A 12952-nucleotide genomic window follows, 5' to 3' on the forward strand; every position below is an offset into this window, starting at 1 on the left:
CCCCTGCCTCGTGAACTGCAGCTGACGTCGGCCTGGCGGAACGCATGCGCCCTAGCTCGGGGTCCTTTTCCGCTCGTTTTTACACCGGCGCTGGGCGGTTTTGGGGCCGACCGGAACTACAATTCCCACTATCCTACGCGGTGCGGGGAGGGAAGGCTAAGAGTGCGCGAAAGAGGCTCCGGGGAATAGCGGGCCAGTGAGGGCAGTTCCTCCTTTTGAAGCGGTTTTGCGTCTCTCTGCCGGTGGCGTCGGTGCTCACGCAGGGGCGGGTCGCGGTAGCGCGAGGTGGTGCAGGGCGGGAAGGGGAGTCGTGGCGGTGACGGCGGCCGGGACAGCAGGAGCGGTGGTGCTGTCAGGCCGTCGGAGAAATGGGAGACCCGGGGCCGGAGGTGAGTAGTCAGCGTGGGGCCTGGCGTTCTCAGGGTCGAGCCACGAAGGGTTTTGTGTTTTCTGCGGTCTGAGGCCTAGTGCGCGGCCGCGGGCTCGGGCGATACCTCTTGGGCGTCGTGGGCCGAGCCCAGCTTTCGAGCCCGGTGCATGTCTGAGCGAGGAACCAGCAGCAACAATGGCCGCCCGGCCGTCCCCGACCCCCTGCACAGGCCCGGGCGTTCCTTGCTGAGGCTGCTCTGCCAGTGGGAGCGACATTTTAAGACAGGATTGCCCTTCAGTAATGAGCCTGCACCCCTCCTTCTGGAGTAGGTAGGGGAATTCTGAGAGGCTGGTGACTCGCTTCGAACGTTCGGTCTCTGTGCAGCTCCACGTACGCCGTGGCAAAACCGGGCTCCATCGAGTTCTGTTCTTAGTGGGGTTTGCGTGAAATTGCGCTCGGTTAGTTTTCCTCGAGAGCCTTTGTTTGACTCGTTCCTTTTGGAAAAGAAAATCTCTTCCTACAAGTACGTGGCTTAATAGATAAGCATGTTTTGGCTTATTTTTATAGATAATAGAATCTGCCCCTCCAGCTGGGCCTGAGGCATCTGAATCAACAACGGATGAAAATGAAGATGACATTCAGTTTGTTAGTGTAAGTAGCAACTGATAATCGGTTTTTCCCAGAGTGAAAGACTGTGGTAAGCCATTATGTAATTATACCTCACCTGGTCATTCACCATTCAGCAAATATTTGTGAATGTCTGATATTTACCAGACTCTGTGGAGCATGGCATAGCATTGGGGAATTCACCCCAAGACGTATCTGAGCCACCAGCATAGGCATCACAAAGAGGTTGGCCACACGTACGTGTGGTGCACGCAATCAGGCGTCTCAGGCCTTCATTTAGAGCCATTTTATACCTAAGACAAAATTCTGGTCTCAGACTCTGTTTTGAACTGGAGCAAGTGTGTCTTCTAACAGGTGACACGGAGGAAAGGGCTGTTTTTGATAAGGAAGGAGGTAGGAAACAAGAAGGGTTGCAAGAGCTCAAAATCTTAGCATTATGTTGCTTCACAAGATGAAGACAAATAACATGAAGACTTCACTAAACTGTGAGATGATTATGATTAGGCATAGTACAGCAGCTGATGCTCTTAATGAAGAATACTGCATCACGAGCAACATGGTGTATTTTTCTGTTTATTCCCCGCGTTAATAAGTATAAACAGGCAGATTCCTGGGCCCCACTCCAGACCTACTGAATCAGAATTTCTGTGTGGGGCCTAGGAATCTTCATTTTGTAACAAATGTAGATAACTATGGATTTGTAAACACAATTTGTAGAGTGTTGGTTTTAAAAACATAACTGGTAAAGTTTTAGAAAGGCTCTGCTTAAAGTGGTGTCTTTGCTAACTAGGGAATCTTCTGCCCCAAACTACTCTTTTGGAATCATGTAGTTAGTTGCAGTTTGATATTAAAGCTGTATATCTTTTTTTGAGTGTCCATCTGGTGTGTTATCTGTGGTTGTTTTGGGGCAACTATGTAAAACTGATTATTAAGCAATGTCATCACCAACATATCGTGGTGATACATTGTTGTATGATGTTTTAACGAGTTTGTGTAAAGGCCTTCACAAGATTTTCTTGGCTTTCTTCCCCACTGCCAGTGTATATTGTACTTGTTTTTAACTTTTAAGCATGTGGGGTGGATGGTGGGGTTGGATTTTATCCTGCTTCTTCCTTCACTGTCGACCTTCATGAAGTATGTTTGATAACAGGATTCTGTAGCTCTTTAGGGCAAGTACTTGAGGTTCTTCCTGAAGCTTTGTATGTTTGTGACTGGTATTTTTATTGATTATGTTTGTTGGAAATAAAAGGAATGACACACTTTATGAAGAATCATCCAGCTGAGATTTAAAAGTTGTCTTCTAATTTAAATTTTATTGTAAATGTGGAGAATAGGTTCTGTCTTTGGATCAAGAATAAGGAATGTACAATCAATGTATATTCAACTTGATACAACTTCTTATATTTATCCCTGTCCCAAATAAAGGTTCAAAGATTTGACAGCTCCAAATAGAGAAGTGAACTATATGCTTTAAGTGCAATCACAGTACCAGTAGAAACCTGTTAAAAATTTTGCTTTTGCCTTTTGGTGGTACCACTTAATTGACAATTAATGGTGGCTTAATTCTATTTTAAAATACATTCATAGGCACAGTCTTCTCCTCTCTTTAACTTAGTCCTATTACGTGACTCCTCCAAGTAATGCTTAGGCAGTACAAATGAAAAACAGTTCTATTCTTGAGTTCTTCAGGTACAAAAAGAGCACTATGATATCACTTTTTTGATTTACTAGAGTTTAGATATCTTAGCCCTTATTAATCTAATTTTCCTACCTTTAATCCACATGGTGGCATAGCAGTTACTTTGTGATTTGCCAAACAGAGCCTGAAACTAAACACGGTGTGCTGAAGTAAAGGAATGGTATAGATGTGGAGGTGCAAAAATGAGCCTTTTCATTTAAATTTTATTGAAATATAACATATAGAAGTACATATTCAAAAGTATATTGTTTAATCAATTTTTGCAATGTCAATCACCTGTGTAAATAGCACCCAAATCAAGAAACAGAATGTTACCCTAACAAAAATTTTTCATTTGTCTGTTACTCACATTTTCTGTTTAGTTTTATAAAATGAACCTTTATTCAGCTATCATCTTTATGTCTTTATTTGAAACTACAGATATTTTATCTGATTTATTTCTGAAAAGCTATTTTAGCTAATAGCTGATGATGTGATTGTTCAAAAAAACTTCTGAGGGAACCTGTCATAATCTTGATAGCACAGGAGAGCCAAGATTATTGATACGGTGTGGAATTGTTGCAAGTGTGGGAATAGTCAAGGAAATCAAGATAGAATTTCATATAACTTCAGGAGCACCTAAGTGGAGTATTAATATTGTAGCTACAGTAGAAGGGAGTCAGACAAAAAATGGGAGTGTCTTTTGGCACGATATCCTGGGGCTGTAATTTGTTCACTAAATAAAAGTAGTGTTGAGGCTCATAATATGAAACACCATGTTTTAAGTATCTTAGAGCTACTAAGATTAATTGGAAATACATCCTACTTTTAAGTATCAGTATTTTGGTGTGGATGGTGAGATAGGAGATGAGAAGTATGTAAATAGTTCTTATAGATAGTAGAAAGTTCTTTTATAAAAAGTACATAGTGTTATAAAAACAGGGCATAAGACTTACAGTTTATCATTCTCCTATAAGTAGTAGTTAGTATTTCTATGTGTTTAAAAGGGCATTTTGAGTAGCAGAAACTTCCTTGTTTCAAAGTGGGAAAGCAGAGTGGGTTATGTATATCTCTGGAAGATAAGGTGTTTTTTAAGTGGGAGAGGGAAGGATGTGCCAGATGGTATAGATCTTTAATGCTGGACTAAATTTGAACCATAAAGTAGGCAGTTAGGAACCATTTGAAATTTTTGAGCTGGGCAGGACCACAGAAGTAAAGTATGTCCCTTACTTCCCTAGATAGGAAGAAACATGAGTTATTTAGGGGTTTAGATTAGGTTTTTGGATTTATGTTCAAATCCGTATTCTTTGTTTTGGAGAATTCTTTGTAGTAAACTACTTTTTTTAATAGACCCTATTTGGTGTACTGATATTTCTTTCCAGTTAGTAGGAAATTCGTATTTTGGCTTTGAGAATTAGTTTTCTAAATAACAGGAATGGAAGCTTTTTATTTCATTAAAATTTATTTTTTAAACTTCGAATATTAATTCAATCGTGTTCCTAAACTGTCTTGCCATGCTTGTGCATGTGCCTGTGCCCCTAAATTGTGTGACATTGGGAGTGGAATCTTTGATTTTTTGTTATTGGTACAAGAGGGGAGGAGAATGATTGTTTACTAGTTGATGGATAGAGCAGATTCAAATAAAATCCCTTGTAATTGGAGGGCCACGTGCATTTATATTTGTTAAAGATAAAAGTTTTTTGTTTTTTCTTTATTTGTATTACGTAAACATTACTTCTTTTGAGGAATTGGTAACTTATTTTTGGTCAACATTAAGAAATATTCAGAGGTGGGGGCAGTGGCAGGCAGTCTTCTTTCTCTTATGGAAGGAAGAGAAAATGTGTTATCTCATAAACTTAGGTAATAATCATTGATTTGAAGATGGTATTTATACTTTTAACTACCTCAGAATTATAGTGACCACAGAGCCAATTATGTGTTTAGAGACCCAAGTTTATCTAATTCAGTTTTTTCATCTGTTAAACGGGAAAATAGTAATATTAATAATTCATATCTTACCTTGTAAAGCAATTGTGGGAATTAAATGAAATAATGTACATGAAAAGCTTAGCACAATGAATGGTACAGGGCTCAAGTAAATGTTATTGATTAGTAGTAAAATAAATGGTGTACTAAATGTTTTCATTCCTTAAATTCATTGTAGTGAAAGTTTTTTCATATCCACTGTGAAAATCAGCTAAAGTGCACACTACTTATGGATAAATGTTCTAAATGACTTTTGCTTTTCTCAGTTTTAGATGTTCTATCCTGATTCTTTTTTATTCTTAGTGTGTATCGTGGAGTTGTTCTTTTGTAGTTCAAAAATGGTTGCTTATCAGTCTGTTGATTTACCACAGTAGTAAATTTATGGTATTCTTGTCTCATCTGTTCATATTCCTGCCCTTTCTGCTATTTTTGCAGTTACTTTTTAATCGTATTTGTGACCATTTTCCTTATCATTATGCTTTTTCCTGCCCATTTTCCTTTTTGCCTTATGTCCTGTCACCTTCCTTATCTCCCTCTTTTCTTTACCTACTCTCTGTTTATGGGAACTCTGCCCCTGCTTCTGTTTATTTCTGGTTACCTGAAGGTTTTCTTGGTTTTCTATTTCTCTGGGCCTGTAATAGAGGTTCCTTAATGCACATTTCTTGAAGAGAGTAAACTAAAGTGATTGTATCAGCGTGAAAAGCTGTTACATTTTTATTTCCTTTACATTCTTCTTGGGTTGAACATAGGATTTTGACAATCTTAATAATAGGGGTAGTTTTTATTCTTAAAATAGGTGATTTAGCTCTATCTGAGCAGAGTATCTGTTTCCCTGTTCCTTTTTTTATTTCCATCTTTATAGCTTGAACAAAAATCCTGATACCTTTATTACAGATCCCTGCCCAGAAGTTTTGCCCTCTGGTTTTATCTTGGTGTCTAGATCACTACCCCTAAAGGATAGCAATTTCCTGGTTGGACAGAGGTCATAGCCTAGGGGAGAAAGAAGCTATTTTTTAGACTGGATGGCTCTTCTAGGGAAGGGGATCATTAATTAGGCCTTAGCTTTTGCCCCTTATAGTCAACTTTCCCCATCCTAAAAAATCTTTCCCTCAGCCATATCTCTTCTCCTGTGTTCCTTTCTTTTCATTTTCAACATACTAGATTTCCTGAAAGAATAATCTTTGCTAATAGCCTTTTCAACCTCATTCTCCACTTAATTTTTTAGAGCCTGGCTTCTATGCTCACTACTTTCTTGAAAATTGCTCTCTCAAAGGCATCTTAAAATGTCTGGTTGCCAAATTTGGTAGCATTTTCTTGGTGCTCATTGTTTTTGGTCACATTTGGCATTGACAGCTTTTTGTTGAGGCAATATCATAGTTTCAATTTAGTTCTAGAGTTTTGTAGTCATCTAGGGGAGCAACTCCCAAATCTGTATTTCCAGGTATGTTCATACTCTCAGATTACAGGCCTGGATTTCCAGCTGTCTGCTAGATACCTACTGTGTACCACTGATGTTTAAGCTCATTATGTCCAAAAGAATATCAGCTTTGTTTCTGTATTCCGAATTTATACTAATGGTATTAGTATTCTTCTAGTCACTCGAGTTTCAAACCTCTGAGACCACTGTGGCTCCTTGGTTTTGTTGTTTTTTAGTAGCCAGTCTTTTAGTTTTCCATTTTACCCATATTGTCTTGTATATGTATTACCATAGTCTTCTTGCCATCGCCACTATTAGTTCTTCATTATTATGTGTCTGTATTGATTGGTTATCCAACTTTCCCCATTCTCCATACTCTTCTGGGTGATTAATCTTCTTGAAGCACAGCTCTCATAATGTTATTCTTATCTTAGTATTATTTATTGATTTGTTTTTTCCTGTTGAATAAAATCTGGGCTTTTAAGCCTGGCATTGAAGGCCTGGTTTATGAGGAAATCAGCATGGATGGATGGAAAGAAAGAATGGAGAAGATTATTGACTCTGTAGGGGTGGGAGATGAAGCCAAACTGTTAATCAGACACCATGTTTTGAGCTTGGATAGCCATCCCAGCTGAAAAGAATTGGGAATAATATCTGTGTCCTTGTAGCACTGTTCCTATATTAATTTTCCTTTCCTAAGCAATTGGTGTGGCCCTAAGACTCTACAGGGGTTAGGGTCTTCCCTTTAGGCCTTAATATTTCTTATTTCTGAATGTTTTTTTTCTGGTTATTTTTCATAAGCCTCCCTCTTCAGAGAAATTCTTGCCAGTCTCAACCAAAACAAATACTAATTGCTTTAAATGCTAGTTTGGTTTGAATAAATGTTCATAACTCGTAAATTTGCTCAATTCTTTTATAGGAAGGACCATTAAGACCTGTTCTTGAATACATTGATCTGGTCAGCAGTGATGATGAAGAGCCTAGCACCTCACATAGTCATGTAAGTACATTACATTTGATTTGTATTTCTTTACTTGTATTGGTTAATAGATACTCTCTTAAGAGTTATCAAATCAATGATGACTGTGTTTAGGAGATATAGTGCTTTAGAGAATGGCCTATTTCTGTTAGAATGGGCCATAATAGCTAGTCCAAGCAGTCCTTCGCCCAGAACATCTACTTCCAATTTTGTTCCTCTTCTTTGAGAATGATAAGATAACTTTTAAGCCTGAAAGGTGATACCTGATAAAAGGGAAATGGAACAAAAACTGCAGGCTTTTTGGCTCCTCTTTTGTTTCTCCTTTCCTGTACTCTCCTCAGGTACCCTATAGAACTGGTTCCTTTTCATCCAGAACCATGTGGCCACAGAAATTTTGTTTTATCTTGAAAGAAATGATATGTAATGACCCTTTAGGAAATGGAATGTGGGGAAGGGTTTATAGGTGATGTATTACTTCAGTGATCATCCTTTTAACCTCCTCTTTCACCCCACATATTTGGAGTTATTTATCTCACCTTACTGGTTGTAGGTTTGGCCCTTAAACCAGTACTTACCTTACTCAGAGAATTGAACTAGTTGAGCCCTTTGTAGTAATCTTGCTTCTCATTTGTCTTTGCCTTGGCCCAAACTTCTATTGATGGGCTGTTTTCTTGTTGGATTAACACATTGACTGCCATACTGGGGAAAAAATTTTTTTTCCTTGGGGCCACGGTGTTTTATTATGAAAATAGAATAAAAACTTTGAAAACAAAACAATCCTTTCTAATTTAATGAAAAATTTGTTATTGACTTCTATTCATTTAATCCATGATTTTAGAATTAAATTGCCAATATTAATTATAACAATAGGAACATGAACAAGATTTTCACGAACCAACTGCAGGGTTTTTGCCTAGGTTTTGCTTCATGAGGCCCTGAACTCAAAACTAGCATGAGTTAAATACAACTCATATGGCAGTTAATGTGTTAAAGAACTCCTGGCTCTTGTTCAAGGTGGATAGAGAGCTTCTTGCTTGATGATATTGGGAATTGAGACTTGGACATGGAATCAAAATATCTGGATTTGAGTTCCAGCTTTACTCTTTATTAATTCTGTGACTTTGGATAAATTAACCTTTTAACTTCAGTTTTTTTAATCAAATAAGAATAATACCTACCTCACAGGGTTGTTGTGAGGATGAAATGAGGTAACAAATATGTAAGCTCCTTAATAACTACAAACTATGAAGTAGGACTGTAAAACTTGTTTTATTACTCATGGAGAGTGGATGACAGAATTTTTAAAGGGATTTAAAAATGAGTTTTAGATATTTTTTTCCTCTTAGTGGAATTTTCCTTAAGTTCTCTCTGCCATCACTAACATCCACTTGTTGACATACATATGTTGAATGGAATTTTTTTCTTTTATTAATTGTTATTACCAGTGGTTTCACCACCTTGTTCTTATCCTAGCATGGGACCAAACAGCAGGCCAGGATAGCACTACTTGAACTGAGCTTATTTTTACTTTCTCCTTTTTCATAAACAGAGTCCCAGACTAATGCCAGTAGTTGATATTGGGTCTTTGAGATAATGAAGCTTGTGGATTTGACTTCTGTGATTGCTTTGCTGACCTTTAGTGGATTGCATCTTTCACTGTTAATTATAATAATTTAAAAATTGAGTTCTACTTACTGGACATGCATCTCTGCACTTGAAAGTTAACATATTAAAAGCGTATTTTTTTTCTTCCTTGGTTTTCTTGTTCATGTGGATAACCCAGAGAATGCCTGAATCTAAGGTGCCATCCTCTGAGAATCATCGTCCAGAAATGTGCTCTAGCTGCAGTGTTCCTCTTCCCATTGGAGACAGCAGCTCCTCCTCTGGGAGTTGCTCCAGCAGTCCACAAAGGATAGTTTCTCAACCTTCCTCTGTTGAGAACCCATTGGAGAACCAGAAAAATGATCAAAATAATTCAGATATTAAGATCTCTGAGACAGAGACACTTAACTCATCACAAAATTATCAGACACTGCCTTCATCTCCACTACTGGTCCTCCATGAATCTTTGACCTCTTATGAGGTCAAGGAAGATTTACCTATAGAATCTTCTTCAGCTTCACAGAATGGACAGGATGCCATCCTCTATCTCCAGACACAAGTGGCTGAGATGTCCCGAGTGATACGTGATCTGCAGTCCAGGAGCTGTTTTAGATTTCATCATTCTAGGCCAAGTGAGAACTCTTCAGTTCCTTGGGACATCTCTACCTCTAAGGAAGAAAATTTATCCACAGTTGAAGAAGAAACAGATTGCAAATCTCCTTCAGCTGATGACAAAGGGCAGCCAGCTGATCCCAGCCAATCTAGTTTCACAGGTCTTTTGAAGAGAATGGAACAAAGAGGTGTTATAAAGAGAGTGACATTACAATCTGAAGCAGAATCATGTGAAGGGAAGCCTGATTGTGTAACCTCTAAAAAACGATTGGTTCCTCCATTGCATCCTCTTCTGAGAATTGCCACCACTGAGGTTTTTAAAGACCCTGCTGATTGCCATCCTTCTTCCTTCATGGGACATAGGGTATATCCTGTGGCAAAAGACACCTCTCCTTTTCAACCAAATCCACCAGCTGAGGGCCCCATTGTAGAAGCATTAGAACACAGTAAAAGAGGAAACACAACATCCCCTCTAGATTCTACCTCAAAAGAAATGGAGGTCATGGGTTGTAGGTTTTACCATGCTGCCTCCATTGCAGCCAGAGCTGCTAGCTACATGGCCTATATGACTCAATATCAGCGTAAACTCTGGGAAGACATGGAAGATCTGGTGCATGACCCAGAGTTTGATCGTGGAAAAGCAAGATGTATAATATCTGATGGTATGGATGCAGGCCTTTGGCAGCTTTGTACAACTAGGGACATAATGGACTCTGTAGTCAGAGTTATGGCCATGGCAATAGACTACAGAAGGCAGGCCTGGCTCCGACTTACATCTCTCACTAAGAAAACCCAGGAGAAGATTTCACACTTGCCCTTTGATGGTACATCTCTTTTTGGACAAGATGTGAAAGCTGTTATTGCAGAAGAAAACAGTATAAAAGAAAATGACTATAAAGATCACAATAAATACTATAACCAGCATCGATATTTTTATGGTCATGATCAGAAAGCACATTATCACAATAGGGGATACTCTAGAGGGGATTGGTACAAACCCCGAAACCACCCTTATAGATACAGAAAGAAGGGAGAGTCTCCAGAACGCCATGGGTACAAGAATTAGTAACCTGTTCATGTTCAGCAGACTAGTCATCCAAGATCTTAACTGTTTTACTTGTTCATTCACAAACAGGATCTGTAGGTAGGAGGTTATCTCAAAAACTGAATGCATGTCTGGAATGATCACAGCTGGTATTTGAATTCTAGACTTTTGGAATGAAGTATATGATAAAAAGACTTACACTTTCTTGGCCAAGTGAGCAGTGGAGACTTTTGTAAGGAGAGTTGGACAAAGATTTGTTCATTATTTCTGGTCCAAAATAAGTCCAGAGGAGGACACTCAGGAATCTAAATCCTCTTGTGATTAAAGAAAAATATATAGGTTTGTTCCTCAGGAAAATCTTACTGGCAAACTGAGGATTGGCAGATGCTGGATCTAGAAATAACCTACTACTGGATCTCTGTTTGCTAAGACTAGAGGTAAATCCTTCAATTTTTAGGTCATCAGTGCTTCCTTGTTATGGCTTCAGCTTCACAGATCTTCACAAAATGACAAATCTGTTAACAATCTCTTTATGTCAAGGTGATCAGCTCACCTAGAGTTCATACTATCAAGCTCTATGAGACTTCAGAATCAGCCATGAGGCTTTGTGTCAACTGGAATTCAAATAAAATTTTGCCAAATCCAGTTTGCTTCCACTGGGATTGGCTAGACATCACAGGTCTACTGTGGACACCAGCTGGAAAAAGACTTTCCTACTTGTGACATCTCTGTAGAAATTTTCACAGCAACTGTCTTCAGAAATCTGATGGGCCACCATACTGTCACCATTCATGAAGCTACATGTGAGAGAATTCTTTATTGTCATCAATCCTAATAATCTTTGACCTCTCAAGCTCTCGTATCAACAAGCTGTGAGACCCAGTGATGGTAGTCTCTCGCAGTGACCTGGGCCTTTCACCAAGATGGCCTTCTTAAACCTACCTTCTTAAACAGTTAATTCTTTTGAGCTTGATAATGCATCACACTCTAAATACAAAAAAGATGTGCACATCAGTGCCCTGGAAATAAAGGATGTTATTCACACCATCCAGGCATGCAAATCTGAACTGGCAAGAATTCCAAACATGCCTGACAATCTGGTCCCCTTATTGTAATAAATAGGGTGCCATCAATCTAGATTTTGTTGAGAAATCTTTAAGATTTAAAACATAACTGTGGATGTAGTGAAGAGAACTAGCCACATAGTTCAGTTTCTGGATATCTGTTCAATGATGATTATCCATTAATGATTCCTTGAAAGGCTGAAATCAAGACTTCAGTGACATGTTCTTGGTTAATTAGTCAGACTCTTAACATAAGAGACGGCTTATCTTTTTGCTCTCAATTGGTCCCAATAATAGTTTTCCATCATACTGGAACTGGCAGCAGATACCTCAATTATATATCCTGCAGTATCTTCTCTTTAATCTCAAGGTAGTGGCTGTATGGTATATCAGCCCTTAGATCCTTGTCTTTACAGCATGACTTCAGAAATGGAGAAAATGTCAAGTTTGAGGGGTCTGAATACATCACCTAAGTAGTATTTGCCTGACAGCCAAAAAAAAATTTTTTTAAATTGACAGACTTATAATTCTGTAACTTCTGCCTTTTTCCTTCTGCTTGATCAAGGTGTTTTGAGTATACTGTTAGTGTAATATAGCACTGTTGTAGGGTTTATGTGGTTTCTGTTCTTGCTGTAGTTCTTGCACAGTGGTGATTGATGTTTTCCCTTGTGCCCCATTTTTTAATAGTTTATTAGAAGCTCATTCCTTCTCCCCATCATAACCTTATCTTGCACTCTTTTTTAAATCTATTTTTCTTCCTCTTCCTATTTGTGCTATAGAGGTTGAAGGCACAAATTTCTTTCCTTGGAAGAAGTTATTTTATATTGTCAAATAATTTAAGGGTACTATATTGGTCCTGTTTGTCCTATTTGTAGATTGAACCTGAACTAGTCTTGATAAAGGAGATAATTTTGCAAATTTAGCCAAGTCATATCTAGAGGTAATATTTACCTTATTTTTCTATATTTTACACAAAATTTTATTTCCAATTCTTTGAGTCCATGCCAATGCTCTACAAAATGTCTTTCAAACTAACTCTAGAAGAATATCAGTTACCTGAAAAGAGCAAAGGCCTAAGAAATCATACATAGATTTTTGTAGCTCATAATGTGTACTGCACCAATCAAGCAGTACCATGTGCCCTTGACATTGGCACACTAGTTTTCTCTACTGGACTATCCAGTAGAGAACTCAATGAATAGAGAGACCTTGGAAAAATTTTATGTGGCTGCATGTAAGTGTTCCCGATTAGCTAAGGCAACTTCAAACTCTTCCCACTTTTCCATTTCTTCCCTTTACCTTCCCTGAATTAGATGCTATGTCACAAACTTGGTGATTTTTGAAATACCCTTATTCTCTAAAAAGTAAGGCAAAATAAATGATGCTTGAAAACATGATTCTCTGAAACTACTTTGGCACATCTGCTTAACATATTCCTCTTCCCCCACTTTTAAATTGTGGTTAAAAAACATAAAACTTAGTACCTTGACCATTTTTAAGTGTATGGTAGTGTTAACTGTATTCACATTGTTGTGCAGCTCCTATCTTAAATATTTCTAAGACAACATTACT

General features: G+C 38.3%; 1 protein-coding gene across 3 annotated transcripts in view; it reads left to right on the forward strand.

Moving 5' to 3' along the window:
• The first annotated feature begins 308 nt into the window (after positions 1-308).
• Positions 309-12952, forward strand: part of ZNF451 (zinc finger protein 451) — a 71211-nt gene continuing 58567 nt past the window's right edge. For 2 of the 3 annotated variants that reach the window (XM_069489104.1, XM_069489105.1), the window contains exons 1-3: positions 309-389; positions 938-1021; positions 6998-7078. In XM_069489104.1, the coding sequence (XP_069345205.1) occupies positions 369-389; positions 938-1021; positions 6998-7078 (186 nt within the window). In that variant the 5' untranslated portion in view covers positions 309-368. Of the gene's footprint in view, positions 390-937; positions 1022-6997; positions 7079-8840; positions 10338-12952 lie in introns of those variants that run through there. The other variant, XM_069489106.1, reaches the window with a different exon arrangement.

Source organism: Eulemur rufifrons, chromosome 15 (assembly GCF_041146395.1).
Source record: "Eulemur rufifrons isolate Redbay chromosome 15, OSU_ERuf_1, whole genome shotgun sequence".
NCBI lineage: Eukaryota > Metazoa > Chordata > Mammalia > Primates > Lemuridae > Eulemur > Eulemur rufifrons.